A 26802-nucleotide genomic window follows, 5' to 3' on the forward strand; every position below is an offset into this window, starting at 1 on the left:
CCAAAGCTCTGGGCCTTCTGTCTTCAGCCTTACTGAAAATAGCGTGGGAGCCTGATGCCCAGGCTTAGCCCCGACTTGAGCTGCAGACTGTGGCACAAGGAGATTCATGGCCAGTGGGGTACCATCCTTCCCAGCCCTGCTGCATCAATAACACACCTGCCCGCACTTTCCATACAAAATGGTCTTTAATTGAAATCGGCAGTGTCATTACTCATCTAGCAGTGGTAGAACGGTACAGACAGACTACATCCAGCAGCTATCTTACACTGATGTATGTCACAGAGGTGTAGAGAACAGGTATCGAGGTATGGCTTCGCCTGGGAGTGAGAACGTGCCTTCCACAGGAAGAATGACAGCAGTGGGGTAGGATGGGAGCTCCCCCGACTCTATCTTCTCTCCCATCCTCCAGGAAAGGGGTGGGGGGGGGAGATTTGTGTTAAGGACAGTGGGCTGGAGGGAAGAACGTAGCTCTCTGGAAAGCACCTGTGAATGGGGATTTGTGGAGCAAGTCTGGGTGAGGGCTGCAGCTGCGAGCTGCAGGCAAGAGGCTAAAGACTAAAAGGTCCAGGTGGTTTCCTGCTCATCAGATCTTCCCCATGCAGTGCTCAGTGTTGTAATGCACCAGGACTAGCTGGGTGTGGCTTTAAACACCACCTCAAATGGAGCTGAGTTCTCTCAAAATCCACCAAGTGGTGTCCCCGCTGGAGCTGCTCTGAAACCTCCCCCCACCCCAAAGTGCTAGAAAACTGCCCTTGTACAGAGAGCTTAGTGCACAGCCAGCAGCCTACATGGCAACTGGCTTACAGGTCTGGCTGCCCGTCCCCCAGGGGCCTACAGGAATTCCTCCTGCCTGCAACTGTGGCAGCCATGACCGGAACAGCCTGGGTGCAGTTCTTGCCATCTGCCCTGTCCGAGAGCACAGTCAGGTGCTGCTGTCACCTGGCACAGCTTAGCTCTACCCTGATGGAGCTTTCTTAGCAGCCAGCCTACCTGGAGAGCCTAGGGCAGGGTTGTGCACCTGCTGTTCAATCCTTTCCCACTGCTGGAAGGAAGGGGGGTGTCCTCTCTCCCCCCCCACCCACCCACCCTCTGGGCCATGCTGCCTGAGGCTGGGCCATGTAGTGCTCCATCCTCTGCACATGGTGAACAGGCAGGTGCCTGCTGGGGTGGAGGCAGGTGAGGATGGCAGATCAGCAAGTCTGTCTCCAGCCTTTTCCTTCCCAGCTCCCTCTGCTGGCAGGGCAGAGCCAGTGCACAGGCGACCACCTTTAGGCTGGGTCCAGGGGATGCTCTCAGCCCTGCCCCCTAGCTGCTGCCCTGAAGCACATTGCATGGCCAGGAGACAGAAGCAGATGTTTGCATAGGGGGGGGGGGAAGCAGGCCACTGAGGAGAACCAAAGGGTCAAGTGCCACCCTAGGGCTGGGCCAGAGGGGGGTGGGATGTGGGACCAAAAAGTCGTTTTGAAACAAAAAAGTCAATGTTTCATGTCCCTTTTTCCTGGATTTTTATCTTGGGGGGGGGGGGGGAAATTTGGTGACTCCAACAGAAATTGGCAAACCGCTTGGATGACCCCAAAGTTGCATTTTTCAGCCCTGTGTCCCCCAAAAAGTTTGGGTCAAAACATGTCACTCAGTGCTACCCCTTGGCCACGGTCTCTTTCTCCCCTGGTCCCTCAGGCAGCTGGGGGCCTTGGTTGCTGGCGCACAAGGGCTGCAGCTGGCTCTGCCTGGCCCCAAAGGAATTGCTACAAACAAATGGGAGGCAGCATAGGCTAGTGGCTAGAGCACTGGCCTGGGCTGTGGGGCCTGCTCCTGAGGTGTTGGGTGACCCTTTCAGGGCAAGGCTCCTCGCTGGGCTGCTGGTTCCCTTCCTGCCCCCTTGTTGATTTAATACCCAGCTAGTGTCTTTGCACAGCAGGGTCCTAGCATGAGCCTCATTGTACAGATGGGGAAACTGAGGCAAAGGGAAGGGGAAACAATTTGCTTGAGGTCTCCCAGCAGGCCAATGGCAGAGCTAGAGAAGGGTCCCAGGCAAGGGGTCTAGCCATGGGGACTAACTGCCTCTCTCTGAGCGGGTGAGCTTGCTGGGACAGGTGCATGACCAGCACAAAACATGCTCCTTTCCCCCACAAGGGGCAGACGAGAGGCAAGTGGCCTCCCCTGTTTTGGGGGCTGTGGGGGGCCCAGTGTGGATTTTTTTTTGGGGGGGGGAGCTTCTTTGTGGCCAGAAAGCAACATGCAGCTGCAAAGCTCCATGAGCCAGCGAGCTGGGCCTGCCTGTGGGGAGACGCCACGGCTGATGGCCCACAGGCCGCCACCGCCTTAGCCACAAACCTGACAGGCCGGGGAACTTGGCTAGGGTGACCAGACAGCAAGTGTGAAAAATCGGGTTGGGGCGGGTAATAGGAGCCTATACAAGAAAAAGAACCAAAAATCAGGACTGTCCCTATAAAATCAGGACATCTGGTGACCCTAAACTTGGCCCTGCAGTACCCTGCCAGAAACCCCCCCTCCCCTCCCCAGAGCCTGGGCATCAGGGGAGCCCAACCCACAGCTGTGCTGGCCAGGCAGCAGGCATGGGTGGGGCAGGTTAGTCCAGTGCTGGTGAATGTGCTACATGGGATTGGGGGCATTTAGCTGTCAGCCCCCCCACCCCCACCCCACTGCCTGCCCCCTTGCCGGGACCCTAGGCCAGCCAGGAGCTACCCAGGGAAACTAGGAGCTTTGACTGATGGGGTGTGGGGCTGGCCCCAGTGGCCATGAGGGGTTTCCCGCCAATGCCCACTGCATTTCCCTCTGTAATGCGATGATGTAGGACCTACAGAAACCCCAGGAGGTGCCAGCTGAAACATGCCCCATCAAGCAAGGCTAAAAACCAGGCAGGAGCTACGCCAAACCCCACCCCCAGCTAGCCAGCGCTCTGCCCCTCCCCCTAGGGCCTGAGCCACCCCCCCTTCAGGGCAGTGGCAAGATGCCCACTGGCGGGGGCGGCACAGGGCTTTTGGCTCTGCAGGGGGGTTCTGACGGGGGCCAACCGGCCCATGGGGCTCTGCCAGCATGACAGCAGGCAGCCCACTAGGGTGACCAGATGTCCCGATTTTGGTGTCTTTTTCTTATATAGGCGCCTATTAACCCCCACCCCCCCCAGCCTGATTTTTCACATTTGCTGTCTGGTCACTGGGGTTTGGGGGCAGCCCATACTGATCCCATGCCGGGCTCATTGCTCCCCACACCTGCACTGCCGGGGAGGGGGCGCGCGCGTCCATGGGGCCAAACACTCAGCAGCAAGGCCAAACCGTTCCAGAAGGAAAGGGATGCTGGGGGGTGACGGGACTTTCACCTGAGAAACAGCCCTGCGGGAGGGACCCAGCTACATAAACAGGGGAAGGGGGAGCTGCCTCCCCCCACACAACAGGGGCTCAGAGGAGTCAGCAGCCCCACAGAGTCCACCCTTTAAGTCCCACCCCCCCCAAGCGCCCACCCCTCCCTGTTCCAACCAGGACACAAGTGCAAATGTAAACATTCGTTTAAAATAAATTAACACCAACAAAAAGTGCAGTGCATGTGGGTCCCAGCAGGAGGCAGCGCGGCCACCCCCACCCTCCCTTGGCCCGAAAGCCGGCAGCGCTGCAGCGGCCTGGGGCGGGGGCAGCATTGCTTGGTGCTGAGCTGGTGGGGCGGCTGCTGCGGAGCAGGAGGTTTGGGTCTAGGGTCTGCCTGGGAGCAGGAGCCTGGGATCGCAGTTCTGTCCCCGGGGGCAGGTCGGCTCGAGGGTCTGCCCCAGCCTGGTGCGTTGCTGCGCTGGGCAGATTTTGGGGGCGGTTGGTTGCTCTGCTGGGCTTTGACTGGTCTCGCAGGAGCTTCCACACGATCTCCGCGACGTAGCAACCTGCACTCCTCTGCCCACAGGGTCCCACGCTGCCTGCCCGCCCTCTCCGGCTCCTGCCGAGCTCACGGCCGCACCCAGCCTGCCAACGGGGCTGCTCGGGCGAAGCGCCGGGATAGCACCACGTCTCGCCTCTCTTGGGTTCACCTTTGCAGATAGGGGGGGATTATGCTCCTCCACATCCCAGCCGCTGCCCCGGTGCATCCTGGGCCTGTTCCCAGACACTGCCCATCACGGGCCGGTCCTGCGCTGAGCTGGCGCCAGTGCCACTGGGCCCTTCTGGCCAGGAGTCTGACGCCGTGGGGCATTTCTTGGTCTCCAGCTGTACAAGGCGAACCCCCAGGCCCCCGGCCCCCTCAGTCTGTCCATCAGGACCGAGGTGAGTTCAGTGCATGGGCCGCTCCAGCTGGCTCCAGCGCCGCCTCTGGGTAGATTATACATTATATAGCTTTATATAGAGATTTATAGATTATTTATATAAATATCTGGGGGTCTGTACAACCTCGTGGGGGGGGGCATCACGAGCTGGGGGCGGCCGGCAGTCTGTGCGTGTCTCCGCTGCCCGAGTGGTCCAGTTCGGCGCTGTCGCAGTCCGAGTCCTCGTACACGGAGGGGGTCTGGTCCGGAGCCGGGGGAGAGGCAAGATCAGAGCACAGATGGGGGGAAGAGGGGGGAGCTGGCACCCCCACCCCCAATGCCAAACCAAACCGCCACTCCACCTCCACCCGATGTGATCTCCTGCGCAGACGGGCCCCACTGCCAGTCCTGATGAACCCGGGGCTCACCCTTATGGGCATCACCAATCCAGTGGTTCTTGGAGCCCCCGGGAATCTGTCCCCTGGAACCCCTGGCAGTCCCCACATCCCCCAGCAGGGGGGGCACTTGGGACTCCCCTCCCCTGAACACCTGTACCCCCCTAAAGTCCCCAAGAGGGGGAGCTCTTATGACCCCCGCCCACCTCAGCCCCCTGGCATTCCGCACATCCCCCAGCAGGGGGGGTACAGGGACCCCCACCCTCCCTCAAGCCCCCTGCACCCGCCAGCCCCCAGTGGGGGGGCACAGGGACTGCCACCCCCCCTTGAGCCCTCTGCACCCTCCAGCCCCCAATGGGGGAAGCACTGGGGATCCCACCCCCCCCTTGTATTCCCCAGCAGGGGGGGCACATGGGACCCCCACCTCCCCTCGAGCCCCCTGCACCCTCCAGCCCCCAGTGGGAGGGCACAGGGACTGCCACCCCTCTTGAGCCCCTGCACCCCGCAGCCCCCAGCTGAGGGGTATAGGGACCCCCACCCTCCCTCGAGCCCTTGCACCCCGCAGCCCCCAGCTGAGGGGTATAGGGACCCCCACCCTCCCTCGAGCCCTTGCACCCCGCAGCCCCCAGTCGGGGGGGCACTCACTCACCTCCGCGGCATTCTGCTCAGCGCTGAGCTGTCTCTTGACTTGCCGCACAGCAGCCTCCTTCTCGGACAGGCCGTCGGAGTGGGCCAGGGCGTCGAGCGGGATCTCGCAGCTCTGCGAGAGCATGTCGTCGGAGCGCTCGCCCGTGTGGGTGCTGGCCACGTCGGGCGTGCCGCTGGGCGACGCGTCGCTCGTGTTCCCCTCCTCACCGTCCCCGTCCGAGAAGTTCTCTGAGCTGAAGGTGGAGAGCGACTGGCGCTGGCTCAGCCCCTGGGGCCACCTGTCAGCAGAGCAGCCCCCCATCACCCACCAGCCGGGGGGGGAGGGGCGTTGTCAGTGACAGAACCAGGGATAGAACCCAGGCGTTCGGGGTGTGTAGCCCCCCCTCCCTCCGTTCTAGCCACCCTGGCTTCCAACCCCGCCCTGCTCTAACGACTAGGACCATTAGCCATGGGCTTAAGCACAACGAGCAGGTGCCGGCACTATTACAGCGCCCCACAGAGGGTGACAAACACCCACGTGCCACAACGACCCCTGCCCTGCACCGGCGCCCACCAGGCACGGCAGGCCAGTGGCAGGGGAGAAAGGCCACATGGCCGAGCAATGGTGCTGAAGGCTCAGGAGCCCAGGCCCGTACCCACCTCTGCCTCAGCGGCAGCTCCACCTCGCTGTCCACTTCTCCCTCCTCCTCCTCGGACGAGACCCCTCGCTTCTGGCGAGCAGAAGGCAGAGAAGAGCCACATTAGCCGGACCCGCTCCCCGCCCGGGCTGCTGTGACCCCCGTGGGCACAGGCGGGCACAGGCTGCCCTGGAGAGCCGGGACACCCGCCCAGGGCCTGTCTCCAGCCAGAACGGCCATGTGAGAGCCAGCAACCTACTGACTCTGCCCAGGCCTCGGACGGTAACGAAAGTGACTCGCACCACCAGATCCCAGGGCTAGGCTAGCAGGAGGCGGCGTGTCAGGATTGTGGCGCACCGGCAGAGCTGTGGGGCCAGCCCAGGTCTGGGATAGCACAGGGACTGGAGAGGGGCACGGGGCTTGTGGAAAGGAGGGGCTGAGGGATTGGGGATCCACAGGGATGGGGAGCTGATGGATTGGGGCAGGGCACAGGGATGGGGATGCTGAGGGATGTGGGGGAACAAGCCAAACCAGGTAGCCCAGGCCAGCGAATTCCCCCCCGTCAGCCCCTTCAGGAGCCCAGTAACTTGGCTCTGACTCACTTTCCCCACAGGCAGTCCGGCTGGGCCTGCAGCCTCCGAACGCTGGAGAACACCGTCCCTCCTCCTTACCCCGGGAGCGTGTCCCCATGGTTCATCGCCCCGCCCCGCCCCGGGACAAACTGGGGCTGAATACTTCCTTTGACGCTGGGGGCTTTAAACTCCAGCTGTTGGTTCCCGTCCTGCCTGGTCCCCACTCGACTGAGGAGCCCCTCAGTGCCTGGTCCCCCCTGCGAAGGGCCCAGGAGCCCTGGTGGAGGCATGTCTCCAGCCCCATGTTGCCGAGCCCCTCGCTGCCAGCATCGTCTCCAGCCCGCGGCCAGTTTTGCGGCTCCTCCGATCTCCCCCACCCAAGGCACACCCCAGAGCTGGGCGCAGTGGTCCGGTCCCACCGCTGCTGCATGCACCCCCGACAGGCGATCAGCTTCGCAACCAACCGTCCCCTACAGTCAACCCATTGAAATCAACCCAGGCGCCCCGCCCCCGCTGAGCCGCGCTCACCTGGCTCCGGGTCACGGCGGCTCGGTACAGCAGCTCTGCGGGCGTCAGGTGCTGCGGCGGCACCCCACAGGCCTTGCCCACCTTGCCCGCCACGCCTGCCTCCTTGTCGGGCTCCTCGCCCGGCTGCAGCCTCTGGGCTAGGCCCAGCAGCCGGTGGCTCTTGTCCGCTGGCCCCACGGCCCCCTGCTTGGAGGAGGGCGAGTCGGGGCTGCTGGAGAAGGGCACCGAGGCCGTGTCCTCGCTGGGGGTCTCGCTGCGGGGCTGCTCGGCTGGGGGCGACTCGGGCCCGGCAGGGGCCCCCTCTTTCTTGGCCTCGGCCTCCAGGGTGGTGTTGATGAGGTCCGGGCTGGACGAGGACATCCGGCGCAGCAGGTCGTGCTGCAGCCCGCGCAGGAAGGCAGGCGTCTCCGGCTGCTGCCCCACCTCCGCCGGCTCCGGGGCCCGGGGCCCTGCCAGCTCCCCACAGCTGCCCTTGGCGCTGGCTTTGCGGTAGCGCGGCTTGGCCCGGCGGCTCCGGCCCGGGGAGGTGGGGCCCTTCTGGCACGCGGGGATCGACACCTGGGCAATGGCCGAGTCCAGTTTGGGCAGGATCACCTCCGTCTTCAGGATGTCCGGCCTGGGGGACGGCGTGGGTCAGGGGGGGGCCAGTCCCTGCGCCCCTCCCCCTCCCCGAGCCCTGCACCCTTCCCCTCCCCACTTCCTGTGCCCCCCCCCTCTTTGATCCCAGGTGCCTTCCCTGTCCCCATTCCTGCATCTCCTCACTCTCCCCAAACCAAGTGCCCCTCCCCCATCCAATCCCTCAGCCCCCCCCAGCTTCTCCCAACTCAGCTCCCCCCCCCACGCCTTTCCCCTCTCAGCTTCCCTCCCCCATGTTCCTGTGTCTCACTTCCCATCCCCCGACCCTCCTGAGCCGCAGACCCCCCCAACCTCCAGTGCTTCAGCTCTCCCCCTCCAGCTGTCTCCCCCACCTCCCTGTACCTCAGCCCCCCCATATCCTTCCCCCACCTCCCTCTACCTCAGCCCCCCATCTCCCTCCCCCACCTCCCTGAGCCTCAGCTCCTTCCCCCCACTTCCCTGAGCCTCAGCCCCCCATCTCCCTCCCCCACCTCCCTGTGCCTCAGCTCCTTCCCCACTTCCCTGAGCCTCAGCCCCCCATCTACCCTCCCCCCACCTCCCTCTACCTCAGCCCCCTCCCTCCCCCACCTCCCTGTGCCTCAGCCCCCCCCATCTCCCTCCCCCACCTCCCTGTGCCTCAGCTCCCTCCCCCACCTCCCTCTACCTCAGCCCCCTCCCTCCCCCACCGCCCTGTGCCTCAGCCCCCCCCATCTCCCTCCCCCACCTCCCTGTGCCTCAGCTCCCTCCCCCACCTCCCTCTACCTCAGCCCCCTCCCTCCCCCACCTCCCTGTGCCTCAGCCCCCCATCTCCCTCCCCCCACCTCCCTGAGCCTCAGCTCCCTCCCCCACCTCCCTCTTCCTCAGCCCCCTCCCTCCCCCACCTCCCTGTGCCTCAGCCCCCCATCTCCCTCCCCCCACCTCCCTGAGCCTCAGCTCCTTCCCCACTTCCCTGAGCCTCTGCCACCGATCGCCACTGCCCCCACCTCCCTGTGCCTCAGCCCCCCCCATCTCCCTCCCCCACCTCCCTGAGCCTCAGTCTCCCCCCAGGTGCCTAGTGGTGATTCCACCTCACAGCCCCCACCCCCCAGGTCATTATAGAGGGAAAGGGGCTTGTCCCTCCTCATAACACAGTGAGCAAGGGCCAGAACCCAGGAGTCCTGACCCTGCCTCCACCCCAAGGTGAGGGGTGTGGCTGCGGCCCCAGGCCGGGCCCCTCACCGCTTGCTGTGCGGCGACAGCTTCTGGGGCACGTTCCTCTTCTTGATGAGCTTCTCCACCGTGTTGCCGTGCAGGAGACTGCGCGATGCATGCGGCTTGAACAGCCCCGGGTACTTCTTCTCCAGCGCCTGCTCCCGCCTGCCAGGGAGAGAGAGTCAGGCCTGCCCGGGCACTGCCCCCGTCGGAGTCAGGCCTGCCTGGGCACTGCCCCCGTCAGAGTCAGGCCTGCCCGGGCACTGCCCCCGTCGGAGTCAGCCCTGCCCGGGCACTGCCCCCATCAGAGTCAGCCCTGCCCGGGCACTGCCCCCGTCGGAGTCAGGCCTGGCCCCGTCAGTCAGCCCTGCCCGGGCACTGCCCCCATCGGAGTCAGGCCTGCCCGGGCACTGCCCCCGTCGGAGTCAGGCCTGCCCGGGCACTGCCCCCGTCGGAGTCAGCCCTGCCCGGGCACTGCCCCCGTCGGAGTCAGGCCTGCCCGGGCACTGCCCCCGTCGGAGTCAGGCCTGCCCGGGCACTGCCCCCGTCAGAGTCAGCCCTGGTCCCATCAGACTCAGCCCTGGCCCCGTCAGTCAGCCCTGCCCGGGCACTGCCCCTGTCAGAGTCAGCCCTGGCCCCGTCAGAGTCAGCCCTGCCCGGGCACTGCCCCCATCAGACTCAGCCCTGCCCGGGCACTGCCCCCGTCAGACTCAGCCCTGGCCTCGTCAGACTCAGCCCTGCCCGGGCCTGGCCCCCATCAGACTCAGCCCTGCCCAGGCACTGCCCCCGTCAGATTCAGCCCTGCCCAGGCACTGCCCCCGTCAGACTCAGCCCTGCCCAGGCACTGCCCCTGTCAGACTCAGCCCTGCCTGGGCACTGCCCCCGCCAAACTCAGCTCTGCCCAGGCATGGCACCTCAGCCCTGGCCCGGGCCTGGCCCCCATCAGACTCAGCCCTGGCCTGGGCACTGTCCCCATCATACTCAGCCCCAGTCCAGGCACTGCACCCTCCCCACCATTGCCCAGATCAGACTAATGCTCTTTCACCCTCATGCTCCAAGGCATAAAGTTGTCCCTCTCCAAGGTCAGGAAGGAATTGGTCCGAGGATGGTTGTGGAGGTGGGGGTGGGAGGAGAACATTTACTCCTTCCTACGACACCTGCAGGGGCAGGGGCCAGACCCTCAGCTGGTGTAAATCAGTGGGAGCTCCACTGAGTTCATTGGACTCAGCAGGTGGGAGATCATGGCGGGGGAATCCCCAAGAGCCAGCCCTTCGGGGACCATGCGTGTGTGTTGGGGGCTCAGGCTATCCCCTGGGGGGCAGAGATCGGACAGCTGAACCCCCCGTTTGGGATGGGAATCGGGCTCTGGATCCCCCTGGTGGTTGGATATGGGGGGCTTGGAGCCCCTGGGGGACAGTTATTGGTAAGCTGGGCTCCACGGGGAGGCAGCGATAGGAGGGGCTGGATCCCCGCAGGGGGTGCTGATGGCGGACTGGATCCCAGAGTGGGTGGTGATGCGGGGCTGGATTTCCCCAGAGGGACAGTGATAAGAGGGTCAATTCCCACAGGAGGTGGTGATGGGGGGCTGGGCCCCCAGGAAGCAATGATGGGGGGGGGGGGCTGGATCTCCCAGGGGTCCGTGATGCGCAGGCTGGGCCCCCTAGATTGGCAGTAATGCAGAGCTGGATCCCTGAGGGGGCAGTGATTGTGGGGGGCTGGATCCTTGCAGGAGGTGGTGATGGGCAGGTTGGTCTCTCCTGGGGGGCAGTAATAGGGGGCTGGACTCCCCAGGCTGGGGGCTGCCCTCACCTGAGCAGCTCCTTCTCCTTCAGCTCCAGCTGCAACATGAGGGAGTTGAGCTCCATGTACAGGTTGTTGGCTCGCTCCAGCTTGCGCTCGTAGTGCTCCCGGATGTCCAGCGCGTGCCTGGGGGCGGGGGGGGGGGGGTGGCAGGGGAGCTGTCAATCACACAGCTGGAGGTGAGGCCAAAGGTCCCCCTCCCCCGTCAGAATGGGACATCACCCCCTCCCCTCCGACGACCCCTACCCTGTGCCTTCCCAAGCCCTGCCCTGCCCCCTGATCTGAACGGGACATCCCCCTGCCATGGAGATCCCTGCCCCATCCCCACCCACCATCCCAGTGGGATGCCCCCCTGCTCCGGGCCCCCCCTGACCGGAGCTCATCACGGCGCCGGTTAATCAGCTCCTCCTCCAGCCGGTGCAGACACGTCCCCTCCGACTTGATCTTCTCAAAGTGCAGCTTCACCTCCTCGCGCCACTCGGCCTGCAGGGGGCGACACGGGCCTCAGCACCGGCCCCAGGACAGGACCCTGGGGGCTTCAATAAGCACCAGGGGGGAGGAGGGGAGTGTGAGTCTACAGCTAAACCTCCAAACAGCACCCCCTGCTGGGGCACTGGGGACAGTACTGACAGCGAGGGGAGAGTGTGGCTGGAAGGACAGCGGCTGGAAGGATTAGCGGTGGGGGGCTGGGCAGGTGCATGGGGGGCTGGAATGGAGAGTAGGGAGGCTGGGAGGGGGGCTGGGTGGGTGCATGGGGGGCTGGAAGAGGGAGCCAGGGGATGGAAGGGGGAGAATGGAGGACTGGGCGGTGCATGGGGGGCTGGAATGGGGAGCGGTGGGGGACTGGGTGGGTGCATGGGAGCTGGAAGGAGGAGCAGTGGGGGGCTGGGCGGGTGCATGAGGGCTGGAAGGAGGAGCGGGGGGGACTGGGCAGGTGCAATGGGGGGCTGGAAGAGGGAGCCAGGGGCTGGAAGGGGGAGTGGTGGGGACTGGGCAGGTGCACGGGGGGCTGGAAGGAGGAGCAGGGGGCTGGAAGGGAGAGCGGTGGGGGGCTGGGTGATGCATGGGGACTGGAAGGAGGAGCAGTGGGGGACTGGGCGGGTGCATGGGGGCTGGAAGGAGGAGCGGTGGGGGGCTGGAAGGAGGAGCAGGGGGCTGGAAGGGAGAGCGGTGGGGGGCTGGGTGATGCATGGGGGCTGCAGTGGGGGACCCACCTGGGATTTGAAGTAGGTCTCCTGGGGCGTGGAGAGCACGTCCGCCGAGGCGATGTCCAGGTGCAGCAGGATCTGGCGGAAGGACGGCCGGTTGCGGGGTTTGCTGTTCCTGGGGGGCAGAGGCAGGGTTGGGTCCTGGGGCAGGCGCGGGACCCCCAGCAGGGAGCCTGGGCCCCTCTGGCTTGTGTGGGGTGATAGGGCACCTGGCTTACAGGCGATGGGGTTGAGACCCAGCAGACTCCTGGCATGTGGCACTGGCCGGGGGAGGAATCGACAGCTGAAGGAAGGAGCGTGTGTGTGTGTGTGGGGAGAATCAACTGCTCCACTCTGGGCTGAATCTGCACCTGGCCCACATGGTAATGGGGTGGGGGCAGCATGGGGGGCTCAGCCTGGGAGGGTGAAACACGGGGGTCCTGCCTCCTGCCAGCTTGGGGACTGGGGCCAGGCTCACCAGCACCAGGGGGGCTGTTGTGGAGGATGCTGGGGAGAGACTTACCAGCACTGGGGGGCACTCACCAGCATTGGGGGGGTCCACTGGGGGGTAATCACCAGTACACGGGGTCACGGGGACTCACCAGCACTGGGGGTCAGGGGTCACTCACCAGCACTCACCAGCACTGGGGAGTCACTGGGGGGCACTCACCAGTACTGGGGAGGCATTGTGGCACGCACTAGCAATGGTGGGGTCACTGGGGGGTTGGGAGGCACTCACCAACACTGGAGGGGCACTGGGGGGGTCACTCACCAGCACTGGGAGGTCATTGGGGGGTGACTGGGGGCACATACCAGCACTGGGGATTGGGAGCACTCACCAGCACTGGGGATCACTGGGGGCACTCACCAGCACTGGAAGGTCATTAGTGGGATCACTGGGGGCACTCACCAGCATTGGAAGGTCATTGGGGGGTCACTGGGGGCACTCACCAGCACTGGAAGGTCATTGGGGGATCACAGGGGACACTCACCAGCACTGGAAGGTCTTTGGGGGTCACTGGGGACACTCACCAGCACTGGAAGGTCATTGGGGGGTCACTCACCAGCACTGGAAGGTCATTGGTGGGGTCACTGGGGACACTCAGCAGCACTGGAAGGTCATTGAGGGGTCACTGGGGGCACTCACCAGCACTGGGAGGTCATTGGGGGGTCACTGGGGGCACTCACCGGCACTGGAAGGTCATTGGGGGTCACTGGGGGCACTCACCGGCACTGGAAGGTCATTGGGGGGTCACTGGGGGCACTCACCGGCACTGGAAGGTCATTGGTGGGGTCACTGGGGACACTCAGCAGCACTGGAAGGTCATTGAGGGGTCACTGGGGGCACTCACCAGCACTGGGAGGTCATTGGGGGGTCACTGGGGGCACTCACCGGCACTGGAAGGTCATTGGGGGTCACTGGGGGCACTCACCGGCACTGGAAGGTCATTGGGGGGTCACTGGGGGCACTCACCGGCATTGGAAGGTCATTGGGGGGTCACTGGGGGCACTCACCAGCACTGGAAGGTCATTGGGGGGTCACTGGGGACACTCACCAGCACTGGAAGGTCATTGGGGGTCACTGGGGACACTCACCAGCACTGGAAGGTCATTGGGGGGTCACTGGGGTCACTCACCAGCACTGGCGCAGTAGGATCTTGAAGCCGTCGGGGCAGCCGGAGGGCACGGGCAGGTGCAGGCTGTTGCTGCCCACGCCCCAGATGATGGCCGAGGAATCCACGTCCTTGTAGGGGATCTCGCCTGTCAGCAGCTCCCACAGCACCACCCCGAAGGACCTGGGGGGGACGTGTCAGCAGATGTGGGGAGCTCTCCAGTAGTGGGGGCACCAGAATCTTCCCTCATGGCCCCCAAGGCACCAGGTGAATGGGGAGAGGAGGCAGCTGGTGCCAGCCTGGGAAGATCATCTGGACCCAGCAGGGTGTCCCCCGTCCCCGCACACCCACTGGTGGCCAGGCCAGGGAGAACTCTACAATCCATGGACAAGCTTCCCCCAGCTCCAAACACTCCTGCCCCGCACTGACCCCTCCAGCTGCCCCAGATCTAGTACTTCTGTGGACCCTCCCCAAATCCCCCTTCAAATCCCACCTCAAGGTGCTGCAGGGCAGGAGGAGAGGCTGCGGGGAGGGAAACTGAGGCACTGTAACCCTTTAGAGTCCAGCTCCCTCTCCTGACCCATCTTCTTCCCAGGATCCACCTGCCCCCCCCCATTGCAGGGGATGGAACCCCCCAACCCAAGTCCTACCCCCATCTCTTCCTCCGCCCCCACCCCTGCCCCCTGTTCCTGCCCTAGGCCAGGAGCCCTCTCAACTCCGACCCTCCCCAGTCCCTGCCGTGGGCTCGGAGACCCCCCCACACCTTCCCCCCCATCCCTCCCCACCCAGCCTCCCATGCTCACCAGATGTCGACCTTCTCAGAGACGGGCTCATTGCGAATGACCTCGGGGGCCATCCAGGCCACGGTGCCGGCGAAGGACATCTTGGTGCTCTTATCACTCAGCTCCTTGGAGGTGCCGAAGTCCGAGATCTTCACCACGTCATCGTAGGTGATCAGCATGCTGGGTGGGGGGCAGAGGGGGTCAGCATGGGTAGGGGGGCGCTATCCCCTCCACCAGCAGGGGGCAGTGCTGGGTGGGGGATTCTATCTCCTCCACCAGCAGGGGGCAGTGCTGGGCGCTATCCCCTCCACCAGCAGGGGGCATTGCAGGGTGGTGGGTGCTATCCCCTCCACCAGCAGGGGGCATTGCAGGGTGGTGGGTGCTATCCCCTCCACCAGCAGGGGGCAGTGCTGGGCGCTATCCCCTCCACCAGCAGGGGGCATTGCAGGGTGGTGGGCGCTATCCCCTCCACCAGCAGGGGGCATTGCAGGGTGGTGGGCGCTATCCCCTCCATCAGCAGGGGGCATTGCAGGGTTGGGGGTGCTATCCCCCCTCCACCAGCAGGAGGCAGTGGTGGGTGCTATCCCCTCCACCAGCAGGGGGCAGTGCTGGGTGCTATCCCCTCCATCAGCAGGGGGCATTGCAGGGTTGGGGGTGCTATCCCCTCCACCAGCAGGGGGCAGTGCTGGGTGCTATCCCCTCCATCAGCAGGGGGCATTGCAGGGTTGGGGGTGCTATCCCCTCCACCAGCAGGGGGCATTGCAGGGTTGGGGGTGCTATCCCCCCTCCACCAGCAGGGGGCAGTGCTGGGTGCTATCCCCTCCACCGGCAGGAGGCAGTGGTGGGTGCTATCCCCTCCACCAGCAGGGGGCAGTGCTGGGTGCTATCCCCTCCACCGGCAGGAGGCAGTGGTGGGTGCTATCCCCTCCACCAGCAGGGGGCATTGCAGGGTGGTGGGTGCTATCCCCCCCACCAGCAGGGGGCAGTGCTGGGTGCTATCCCCCCCACCAGCAGGGGGCATTGCAGGGTTGGGGGTGCTATCCCCCCCACCAGCAGGGGGCAGTGGTGGGTGCTATCCCCCCCACCAGCAGGGGGCAGTGCTGGGTGCTATCCCCTCCACCAGCAGGGGGCATTGCAGGGTGGTGGGTGCTATCTCCTCCACCAGCAGGGGGCAGTGCTGGGTGCTATCCCCTCCACCAGCAGGGGGCAGTGCTGGGTGCTATCCCCTCCACCAGCAGGGGGCAGTCCCTGAGGCCTCTTGTCACCCCAGGTGCTGGGTCCTTGGAGGCCCCCCAGAGAGCCAAGTGGGGGTGGGGGGGGGGTTTCCCCTCTTGGCAGGGATGGTAATGGCTCATGCTGGAGATAGATCAGGCTGCATCCCCTGCACTCACCAGCAGGGGGAGATGGGCGGGTTCGCGCAGGCTGGGGGTGATGGGCCTCTGCCCTTGCCTAGGGGGTGCCGCCTCCCCCGCGGATCCCATGTGCATCCCTGCTTCCCTCTAGGCCCCATGCCCCACCCTGCCCCCCATCCCTCTGCAGGCCCCATGCCCATCTGTGCCCCCTCCCCTGCAGGCCCCATGCCCATCCCTCTGCAGGCCCCATGCCCATCCCCACCCCCCGCCAGCTCCCGTTGCTGCCACTTACTTGGGTGACTTGAGGTCGCGGTGGATGATCTTGTGCAGGTGCAGGTAGTTCATGCCGCCGGCGATGCCCATGGACCAGTCGACCAGCAGGGAGGGGGTGACCTTGCGCCCGGCTCGCAGCACCTCATACAGCTGCCCCTGGGCGCAGAACTCCATGATGATGCAGTAGCAAGGAGCCTGGGTGCAGACGCCCCTGAGGGGAAGGAGAGCAGGGCTGGGTAGGAACCAGCCGGGCAGGAGGTGGCACCTCCTCAAGGCCAGGAAGAGATGGTGCCAGCTGGGCACAGATGCCTGTCTAGTTGGGCACAGTGGAGACATCCCGGCCTTGCCCCTCCCAGGGAACCCTGTGCCCCTCACCCATCCTGGCCTCAGCTGTAAGGTGAGTGCCCCTCCTAGAGAGCGGGCACCACTGCATGCCCAGGCACAATGGGGTGCAAATGGGCGGTGGGCACAGCCTGGCAGGGCCACGGACCCTGCATCCCATGCGTGTGCATTACTGTGGGTACACGGGAGGCGTGCCCTAGGTTTTGTGCACCCCAGGTGGGTGCTGCACCATGGGGGGCACTGAGGGGGTCTCTCCCCCTGTTTGAGGAGCCCCCTCCCCCATACTCACTTGAAGGTGATGATGTTGGGGTGTTTGAGCTTGCGCAGGTGTTTGATGTCCGTCTCCTTGAGGTCTCGCACCTTCTTCACCGCCACCTCCTCCCCGTGAAAGCGCCCCAGGAAGACAGCGCCCTGCGCCCCGCTGCCCACCCACTGCAGGTCCAGGATCTCCTCGAACGGCACCTCCCACGTGTCTGGAGGGATGGGGCAGGGGTGAGTCCCAGAGCCGGTGCCACCTGCCCTGGGCACAGAGATGGGCTGGGGGAGTCCCAGAGCCGGTGCCACCTGCCCTGGGCACCACTCCCTAGTGACTCTCTGCGGAATCAGTTCCCAGGAATCAGGACCAAACCGCCACGGTGAGGGGATTGCAGGACCCGGAGCCCCTCCCCACCCCCACCCGGGCACCTGCCAAGCTGAGGCAGAGCGGCGCCCAGCCTTCTTGGGTCATAAAGTGTGACCGCAGTGAACCTGCAACTCTGTGTCTCAGGAGGGGGCACTGCCGCCCTCTGCTGGATGGAATCAGCACTGCCCTGCTGTGTGCCATAGGCCCTACCCTGCTAAGAGCTCATGGAGAGTCTCCTGCTCCAATGGCAGGTGCTTGTGGAGCAGGAGAATCTGCATTCTCTCCCCGTGGGCATGTCCCCATCACTACTCTGGGCACGGCCTCGAGTCCACGCGTTCCAGTTCGGGTGAGACCGCCAGCCGCCAGAAAGAGAAAGAGGAACATCTGGGTGATTAAAACCCGCAGGCAAGGCCCTGGGTTGTGGTTAGTGTGTGTGTGCAGGCACGTGTGAGTTCATGTGTGTGTGGGTGCATGTGTACACGTGTGCATGTGTGTGTACACACGTGAGTGTGCATGCACAATTCCTGCACACCTGTCACCTCCGGCAGTGCACTTCTGCTCTCTCCTGCTTCCCTCCCTGTGGCAGCTGTGACCCCCCACCCCCAGCAGAGCTGATGGGGCCAGCGTGACCCAGCCCCTCCCCATTCTGAGCTGCGGCCCCTGACAGGCCAGAACCCGGGAGGGTGTGGGGCAGGCCCCAGCCAGGGCTTTGGTATCTCGCAGGCCCCAGACCCCGCTAGAGTGGCCTGCTGCAAACATGTGTCCCAGCAGAATCCCTCGTGCTGTGGGGCCCAGGCTGCTCCCCCCATGGGGCTCAGCGCAAGGCCCAGTGGGCCAGGGAGCTGCACACAGCCATGGGCACAGCCCCACCTGGAGACACGAGCCGTGACACCCTCCCCCACTGAAACACAGAGCACCCCCCGCCCCAGGATCTCCCTGTCTGCGCAGGATCGGGGCCTTGAGGTGCATTCGTGGGAGTGGGGGTTCACTGTCATGGATCAGGCGTGACAGCGTTGGAGCTGGCTCTGCCACCAAACAGGGGCAGCTGGCTGCCTGGCCGGGGGAGCTGCCCATGGTGTGCCAGGTGCATGCCCCTTGCACGCTCACTCACTAACACACATGCAGGCATGTGCAGGCACTCACAGCTGCACACACAGACACACAGGTGCACACACACTAAAATGATCACATCCTCCATGCACACTAACACACCCTGCCACCTTCAGAAAGGCACCCAGCCACTCCCAGGCGCACGCTCCCAGGCACACGCACACGTTCACATGTACACACTCATGCACACTCACACACACATTCCCAGGCACATGCACACATTCACACACACTCTCCAAGGCTCACATGCACACGCTCCCAGACACATGCACACACACACACTCACACACACATGCTCCCATGCACATGCTCACATATTCACACACACACACACTCAGGCACACACACACACGTACACACACACACACTCCAAGGCTCACAAGCACACACAATCACACTCACACACACTCCCAGGCACACGCTCACACATACACACATACTCCCAGGCACACGCTCCCAGGCTTGCACGCACACACTCCCGCGCTCACACACACTCCCAGGCTCACATGCATATGCTCCCAGACACACACACACACTTACACACACACACACACACACTCCCAGGCTCACCCACTCGTCATGCTCGCTCACACCCACTCGCGCTTGCCGACGTGCTCACTGCTGCAGGGAAGCCACTGGCAGGGCCATGCTGGGAGAATGCTGCCAGCAGCCCCCGCTCCAGCCTGGGCTCGGGGCCAGCCCGGCCTCCATCCCTGTCCTCCCACCCCCTCGTCTGACCCCAGCCTCAGACGCAAGAGACCTGGCGAGGAGCCCAGCCGGGCAGAACTGGAGCGAGGGATGGGAGCAGGGCCGGTTGGACAGGGAAGGCCAGAGCTGTGGGGGGACATGGACTGGGTAGGGCTAGACTCTGGAAGAGAGACTTCATGGGAGCTGATATTTCCCCATCTAATCTTTCCTCCTCCTCCACCTGCCGGGGAGACGCCGACCACAGGCCCTGCCCTTACAGACCTCGGTACTCACCTCGAGAGCCGGGGAATTCACCCCAGAGCCCTGGCTTGGAGAATTCCATTCTGTGCCCCCTACATCTCATCCCCTCTCCCTGGCAGATTCGCGGGAACAGGACGTCCTGCATCTTCTCTTCCCACCCTGGACTGCTGCAGGTCATTAGCAGGTTAAAGAGCTGCTGTGTCTCCCCCCCCAGAGGTGGCTGCATTTCAGCCAGAGACAAAGCCGAGCACCTGGGGATGGTAGGGGCCAGGGCCCAGCCTGTAACTATTCCAATGGGGCAAGATTCTTCCCTGTGTTCCCTGGGGGGCTCCGTAGGACACTCTGAATCGACACTGAGAGCAGCACTGTCCTAGCACGGCCTGCAGCGATGTCCCGGGGGGCAGCTGGGATCAAACACGGACCCCCTGGATTCCACGGGCAGGAGCCAGCGTGGCTCAGCTGGCTGCAAGAGCAGCCTCAGAAACCGCCTTACACGATCCAGCCACTAGAGGGAGACAGAACCATGCTGCGGCTCTAATGGCACTACAGGACAGACAACTTACACCGGCGGGCCCAGGGACTCCCATGGGGCTCTGCTGATTTACACCAGCTGGGGATCGGGCCCAGGGACTCCCATGGGGCTCTGCTGCTTTACACCAGCTGGGGATTGGGCCCAGTGACTCCCATGGGGCTCTGCTGAGTTACACCAACTGGAGGATCGGGCCCAATGACTCCATGGAGCTGCTCCTGATTTACACCAGCTGGGGATTGGGCCCAGTGACTCCCATGGAGCTCTGCTGATTTACACCAGCTGGGAATTGGGCCCAGTGACTCCCATGGAGCTCTGCTGATTTACGCCAGCTAGGGATCAGGCCCATTGACTCCCATGGAGCTCTGCTGATTTACACCAGCTGGGGGATCGGGCCCAATGACTTCATGGAGCTGCTCCTGATTGAGCCCCAGTGCAGGTCAGATCAGAATCCAGCCTAGAGCTGGAGCAGCCCATCAGCGCCCCCAGCTGGTCACCAGGCCAGGCCGGCTCCTACAGCCCGTTGCCCCGGGTCCCATTAAGGCCCCTCCCCGCCACACCCAGGGCCATGCACCTTCCTGCGGGTGCTTGTGCTCGGTGGAGTAGGCTTTGCCAATCATGCTCCAGACGGGCCTGAGGCAGCCGAAGAGCCCTTCCAGGAAGCCGCTGCCCGTCTGGCAGTGGAGCCGGACCTGGTCGGCGTGGTAACGAGTGTGCCGCAGCTCGGGGTTCCCGGCCCCTGCCCCGGCTCCCCCGCCCCCGCCGCCGGCCTCATTCTCGTGCAGCTGCAGGACGCTGTTGGCAAACTGCTCGCGCGTCTCCTCGCTGGGCGTGGGGCTGTGGCCGCCCCCGTCGATGGGCACCACGTCCCGCAGCACGCACTGCGTGGGCGTCAGGTCCTTCTCGGGGGTGCAGTCCGAGGCGTCGGGGTCCAGCTTACGGAGGGAGCTCTCCGTCAGGATGGTGTTGAAGCTGGCGAAGGACGGGGAGGGGGTCCGGGTATCATGGAGGCAGGCCATGGCGGGCTCTGGGCATCAGCAGCCCCCGCACCCCTTGGGCTGGCGGTCGATGGGCGTCCCCGGCAGGGCCTGGGGGAGACAGGGCCTGGCGGGGAAGAAAAATCCTTGTGAATAGGATCCCACTGGAAATCGTAGCCCCCTTGGGGGCAACCAGGTGTATTCAACGCCCGCCTGCCCGCTCCACTTCTGGGCACCTGCCATGGGGCTGGATTAGCCAGCATCCCCAAGTGGACGGCACCCACCATGCTACTGAACGTGCCAGGCGTGCCCAGGGAGAAGGCACCTCGCCTCCCACTGACTGTACCCATGGGAGAGGCGGTGGCGGTGGTAGGGGGAGACAGCCCAGGAGCGCCTCTGCTCCTGCCTGAGTCCCTGCTGGTCTCACCCCGGAGCAGCAGCCCGAGCTTTCTCCAAGGTGCTGAAGTCCCCGACCTGGTCCCTCGGGTGTCCCTGCCTCTAGCTGGGCAGGTGGGCAGGTCCCACCGACAGTTAATACTACAGACCCATTGCATTGGGGGGGAGGCCATGTTGGAAGAGTCCTGGCAGTGTGGCCTAGTGGTTGGGGCATCAGGGGCTTGGCTCAGGGCTGGCAGTGATTCCGGGCACTAGTGCCCAGGTGTGAGATGCACCCTTGGAGCACCATCGTGCTGGCACCAGATCTGCAGGGGGGAGGGGGCGGAGCGTGTGTCCTTAGCCCAAGCGACTGGAGCCTGTGAATCTCGGGATCTTTCCCTGCAGCTGGACCTCCGGCGCAGCGCCCCCGAGCATGTGTTCGTGGGAGTACGTGTGTGCGGGTAGCTGTGTTCCTGTAGCTGTGGGTGTGCTGAGGTGGGTGTAGCTGTGTGTGTTAGTAGCTGTGGAGCTCTGTGTGTGTAGTTGTGTGCCAGTGTGTAACTGTGTATGTGCCTAGCTCTGTGTGTACCTCTGTGTGTTGTGTAGCTGTGTGTCAGTGTGTGTGTGTGTGGCTGTGTGTAAATGTGTGTCTCTGTGTGTAGCAGTGTGTCTGTGTAGCTGTGTGTCAGGGTGTGGCTGTGTGTGTTGTGGCTGTGTGTAACTGTGTGTATGTAGCTGTGTGTCTGTGTGTAGCTATGTGTCTGTAGCTGTGTGTCAGCATAGCTCTGTGTGAGTAGCTGTCTGTGTCCATGTGTGCATAGCTGTATCTCAGGGTGTAGCTATGTGTATGCATAGCTGTGTATTAATGTATAGCTATGTGTGCAGCTGTGTGTACATAGCTCTCTGCGTGTGTGGCTGTGTGTCAGAGTGTGTGTAGCTCTGTCAGGGTGTAGCTATGTGTGTGTAGCTATGTGTACAGCTGTGTGTACATAGCTCTCTGTGTGGCTGTGTGTCAGGGTGTATGTGGCTGTGTGTCAGGGTGTAGCTCTGTGTGTGTAGCTCTGTCAGGGTGTAGCTATGTGTGTGTAGCTGTGTATTAGTGTGTAGCTATGTGTACAGCTATGTGTACATAGCTCTCTGTGTGGCTGTGTGTCAGGGTGTAGCTCTGTGTGTGTGTAGCTGTGTCTCAGTGTGTGTGCACACCCCCGTGCCCTGTGGACGGCCGAGGTTGCAGTGGGAGATGGCAGCGCTGTGCCAGGCTCTCTCCCACACAGGTGCTGGAGTTCAGCTCATTGAGCATGCAGCGCAGCAGGCTTCCCGGGAAATCAGGCGGCTGTGCGGGAACCAAGAGCCGGCCCCGTCTGGCTGCTCCCCTCCCTGAGGTAGCAGGGGAAGCCCTCACCACAGGCCATGCCACGTCACCGGGTGGGACCAGCATCGCCCAGGCTGGAGCTGACACCCCCACACACCCTCCCAACCCAGCCATTGACCAGAACAGTAAGGCCACCACTGCCCCCCTGCCCCACAAGGGCCGGCGCAGGCGGGGGCAGCTGCTCAGGACCACCAAGAGCCAGGAGAAGGGACCCACGATGGTAACTCTCAGTATAAATCCAATGAGCAATATCAGGGATCCTGTTGTTGAGACAATCCACAGGGAGGCTGGGGTTGTCCACAGAGGCTAGGGGAGTTAGGTACACAAATCCCAGTGAATTTCAATGACAGCTGTGCACTGAAATCCCATATCGATCCCTAGATAGATCCAGTGGAGGCAGAGGGAGTGTGGGAACAAGGGTGGGGGGTATGAGGATAGATAGATAGATAGATAGATAGATAGAAGGGGTGTATGGGGATAGATAGATAGATAGATAGATAGATGGGGTGTATGGGGATAGATAGATAGATAGATAGAGGGGGTGTATGGGGATAGATAGATAGATAGATAGATAGATTAGATAGATAGATAGATAGATAGATAGATAGATATGGGGATGGATGTATGGATGGATGGTTTCTTTCTTTACACCTCAAGACACCCGTCTCACCCTGCCATCGTTACAGACCCTTACAAGCACATTGCAAGCCTTGACCCTGTCTCAGGCGGGTCCGGCTCATTCAGGGAAGGCGGGCGGCGCGTTAGCCAACGGGTCACCAAAAGGCCGGGTCAAAGGGGATTGTTTCCCGCGTTTGCTCTCCCTCACTGAGCCTGCTGACAAGCTTCTCTCTGCAAATGACATCAAAACCGAAAGCTGCTTGGCCCGCACAGGGTTAATTCTCCATGCTGGGCTCCAGGGGTAACTTAGGGGCTTGCTAACTCCCCCAGCCTGCTGGAGGACAGGGAAGCCAGGCTTGGGTTTAAAGCATAGGCCCAGAAATCAGCCCTCCTGGGTTCAATTCCTGCTTCTGGGAGGGGGTGACAGAGCAGTGGTTAGACCCAGATTCTGGGACTCAGAATATCTGGTTTCTAGTCTCAGTCCTGGAAGGATGGAGCATGAGCCTAAAGCACAGGGCTAGACATTAGGATTCCTGAGTCCTATTCTCTCTGAGGGGAGGGAACTCTTTGTGCCTCAGTTTCCCCATCTGTTATGTGGGGATAACACTCTGAGCTGGTGGGGCTAAATTAATTATTCTTTGCAAAGTGCTATGAGATCCTCAGATGGAAGGTGCTGGCTGAGTGCGGTGCTTCCTGGACTCATCCCACCCACACCACAGCTGGTGTGGGGGGGATTGCTATAATTTAAAGAGGTCCCAAAAGGCACAGGGCACTTTATAGACATGGTTTCCTGCTATCAGGTGCTTAGGGTCTAAAAATAGACCCATCAGACGATGAGTAATGACGGGGTGAAACCAAGGCAGGGGAGAGGTCTTACACCAGCTTGCGCCACAGGTGATGGAGTCGCAGGGCACATGCTGCCCATACCCTGATCTGCCACTACAGCCTGGCTGCAAAATCCTCCAGCAATGACACATCAAGGCAATCGACCTCCCAACAGCGCAGCGGAGCAGCGGCAGCTTCCTGACTCCCCAGGGCTACAAGACAGCAGATTGGATGCAGCGGGATCCTGCCCCATTCGTGCCCCTCCCAGCAGCTCCTGGGCCCAGCTCGGGATCATCCTGTCTGTGATACCCGTCACCTGCGGGGACGATCCCGCCATGACTCTACGGACGATGCGCGAGTCAGGTTGGAAGCTGGCTCGCTTGGCCCTGGGCTCCCTTGGGACTGACAGGAGGGGACGTTGGCTCGGAGCAGCACATGGGACTCAGAGCCCAAGGAGATCAGAGCCTTCAGGCATCTCTGGGCCAGATCCTCCCAGTCTCCCCCTCCATGCCCCAGCTCCCAGGCAATGCGCCTGCCACGCCCTTTCCACATCGGGTGAGCCAATGGCTGCCAGCCAGGCTTGTGATTGGCTGGCAAGCCCTGTGTATGCAAATTAGGCTAGGCTTTGGGCCACCCAGGCGAGACTCCATGTGGGTCTGTCTCTCCCTGAGGCTGCTGACTGACATTTGGGGCAGCACGTGCGGCTTAGTGTGGCATCGGGGCCTGGAAGGGGGTCACAACTAGGCCTGGGAGGGAACCTGGAGGCCAGAAATCCTGACAGGCTCCTCACCCCCAGCCAAGCAGGGCCCTTCCCTACTGAACTTGTATTAACTTCCTCCCAGCCTGGCTTCAAATGCCCCAAGCGAAGGAACTTCCCCAGCCAGGCCGATCCCACTTCTCCACAACCAATGCTTTCCCCCTTTGTAAAATTTCCCCCTTTGTAAACATTACTCCCCCCGCACCCCGCTCCTTATCACCCCCTTATACTGAGTGGCAGGTCTCCTCTCTCTCTCTCTCTCTCTCTCTCGGGATGCTCACAGCCTGCAAATAATGACCACTGGGGGCATGGGGATATAGATATACTGAGGAAGTTTAGAGAGGAGAGCTGGAGATAGATAGATAGATTATCTCACTCTCGTCCCCCTTAACCATCATTTGGCCGGGCTGTCCAGGTGATACTATTTTGCTCTGTCTCCTGCACATCCCGAAACAGCCCCCCTCCCCCATTCCTTCTCCCCTTTCTGTGATTCTAACCCCGTCCAATGTGTCCAATGTAAGCAGGTGTCCAGTGCGGATTGCGATGGGCTGATCCATTCCCCCACTCTGCCCCAGTGCACGAGCGCAGGCTGAAGCAACCCCCCACCCTTGGGGTAACTCTGGCCCCATGTCTGTCTGCCCTCGCCATTCTGGAGTGACAGCTGAGCAGGGCAGACCGTGCCAGCAGGGAGCAGAGCAGCCCCCCTCAGTGGGTCAGTAGGTCCTGGGCTCAGTCACGCACGGGAACCAGCCCGGCATGAAACGCCCAGCACTGGCGCCTGGCTAACATGGGTCTGGGGGGGTTGGAGTGGGGGCAGGATATGGGAGTTCTGCTGTGGATGTGCAGAGAGGGACATGGACCCATCTGAGCCCATGGTCAGTCTGTCTGTCTGCACCTGTTTGGGTCACTGCAATACTGGGTGAGAGATGACTCAGTGAGGGGATTGCAGAACTTCTGCACCCCTCACCCAATCCCCCTCCTGCACCCCCACTCCAACACCCCCTGTACTCCTCACCCCAATGCCAGACCCTCTGGTACCCCTCACTCCAATATCCCTTGTACCCTCACCCCAATGCCAGACCCTCTGGTACCTCTCAACACAATACCCAGACCCCTTCTTACTCCTCACCCCAATATCAGATCTCTTTGATACCCAACATAATACCCAGACCCCTTCATACCCCTCACCCCAGTGCTGAACACCCCCCAAACCCCTCACCCAATGCAAGACTCCTCCTGCACCCCTCACCCCAATACCCCCTGCATCCCTCACCCTGATACCCCCACACTCCTCATCCCGATATCCAGACCCCTTCAAACCCCTCACCCCAGTGCCAGATCCCTTCATACCCTCACCCCAGTGCCCAGACTCCTGCCTGCTCCCACTACACGTTCTCCCCCGCCCCCCGCAACGCAGCCCCTTTATGAGCGATGACCTAGGGCTGGCAGAGCCCTGTGCCAGGCCAGGTGGGACTGGTGCCCTCCCAGCACCGCACACATCAAACCAACAGGTGCGAATGCCCTGTGCCCCCGCCTGGCACTTCCCAGCCACTGAGCCCCCGTGCCCGGGCAAACAGATCAGCCATCCCGGGGTTCCCGCTCCTCTCCCGGGGAGCTGCTCCAAACTGGGGGGCTGCCCCCCCCAAGCATCGCCCCCCGGCCCCGCCTGCCGCCTCCTCCCCCCAGCCAGGAGCCCAGGCTGGATGGAAACGACTCGCTCCACTCACCTGTCACCAGCCGCGGAGGGAACAGCGAGCCAGCCCCGGGGCGCCCCCTCCCTCTCCACCGACCGGCCCAATTCTCTTCTCCCCGCCCGATCCCGCCCTCGCCAGCTGGGTGCTGCGCTGCCGTCCCGGCGCCCTCACGTGGCACCTTTGCCTTGGCTTTGTTTATTTCCTTCCCCGCGTGTCCCCAGCGCTGGGATTTCTCCTTGGGGCTACTCCAAAGCTCTGCTCCTCTCTCTCCGTACGCTGTCTGCCCATCCCCCTCCTGCCCGCCCATCTATCTATCTATCTATCTATCTATCTATCTATCTATCCATCCTCATATTCCCCCTCTATCTACCCATCCCCCTGCCTGACCGCCCATCCCCCCTGCCTGCCTTCCTGCCTATCTATCTATTCCCATATACCCCCTCTATCTACCCATCCCCCTGCCTGACCGCCCATCCCCCTGCCTGCCTGCCTATCTATCTATCCCCATATACCCCCTCTATCTACCCATCCCCCTCCTGCCTGCCTGCCTGCCTATCTATCTATCCCCATATACCCCTTCTATCTACCCATCCCCCTCCTGCCCGCCCATCCCCCCTGCCTGCCTTCCTGCCTATCTATCTATCCCCATATACCCCCTCTATCTACCCATCCCCCTCCTGCCTGCTCATCCCCCATGCCTGCCTTCCTGCCTATCTATCTATCCCCATATACCCCCTCTATCTACCCATCCCCCTGCCTGTCTATCTATCTCCATACCCCCCTTCTATCTATCCCCATATACCCCCTCTATCTATCT

General features: G+C 62.9%; 1 protein-coding gene across 3 annotated transcripts in view; it reads right to left on the reverse strand.

The window, feature by feature from the left end:
• Positions 1-187: 187 nt before the first annotated feature.
• MAP3K12 (mitogen-activated protein kinase kinase kinase 12) overlaps positions 188-26802 on the reverse strand; it is an 83321-nt gene continuing 56706 nt past the window's right edge. For all 3 annotated transcript variants that reach the window (XM_044995609.1, XM_044995611.1, XM_044995610.1), the window contains exons 2-14: positions 19942-20455; positions 16448-16631; positions 15836-16027; positions 14213-14371; positions 13434-13592; positions 11824-11932; positions 10983-11092; positions 10619-10735; positions 8837-8974; positions 7004-7619; positions 5926-5996; positions 5288-5564; positions 188-4503 (exon numbers count right to left, since the gene is read on the reverse strand). In XM_044995609.1, the coding sequence (XP_044851544.1) occupies positions 4405-4503; positions 5288-5564; positions 5926-5996; positions 7004-7619; positions 8837-8974; positions 10619-10735; positions 10983-11092; positions 11824-11932; positions 13434-13592; positions 14213-14371; positions 15836-16027; positions 16448-16631; positions 19942-20386 (2676 nt within the window). In that variant the 5' untranslated portion in view covers positions 20387-20455 and the 3' untranslated portion in view covers positions 188-4404. The remainder of the gene's footprint in view (positions 4504-5287; positions 5565-5925; positions 5997-7003; positions 7620-8836; positions 8975-10618; positions 10736-10982; positions 11093-11823; positions 11933-13433; positions 13593-14212; positions 14372-15835; positions 16028-16447; positions 16632-19941; positions 20456-26802) is intronic.

The sequence above is a fragment of the Mauremys mutica genome, chromosome 20 (genome assembly GCF_020497125.1).
Source record: "Mauremys mutica isolate MM-2020 ecotype Southern chromosome 20, ASM2049712v1, whole genome shotgun sequence".
NCBI lineage: Eukaryota > Metazoa > Chordata > Testudines > Geoemydidae > Mauremys > Mauremys mutica.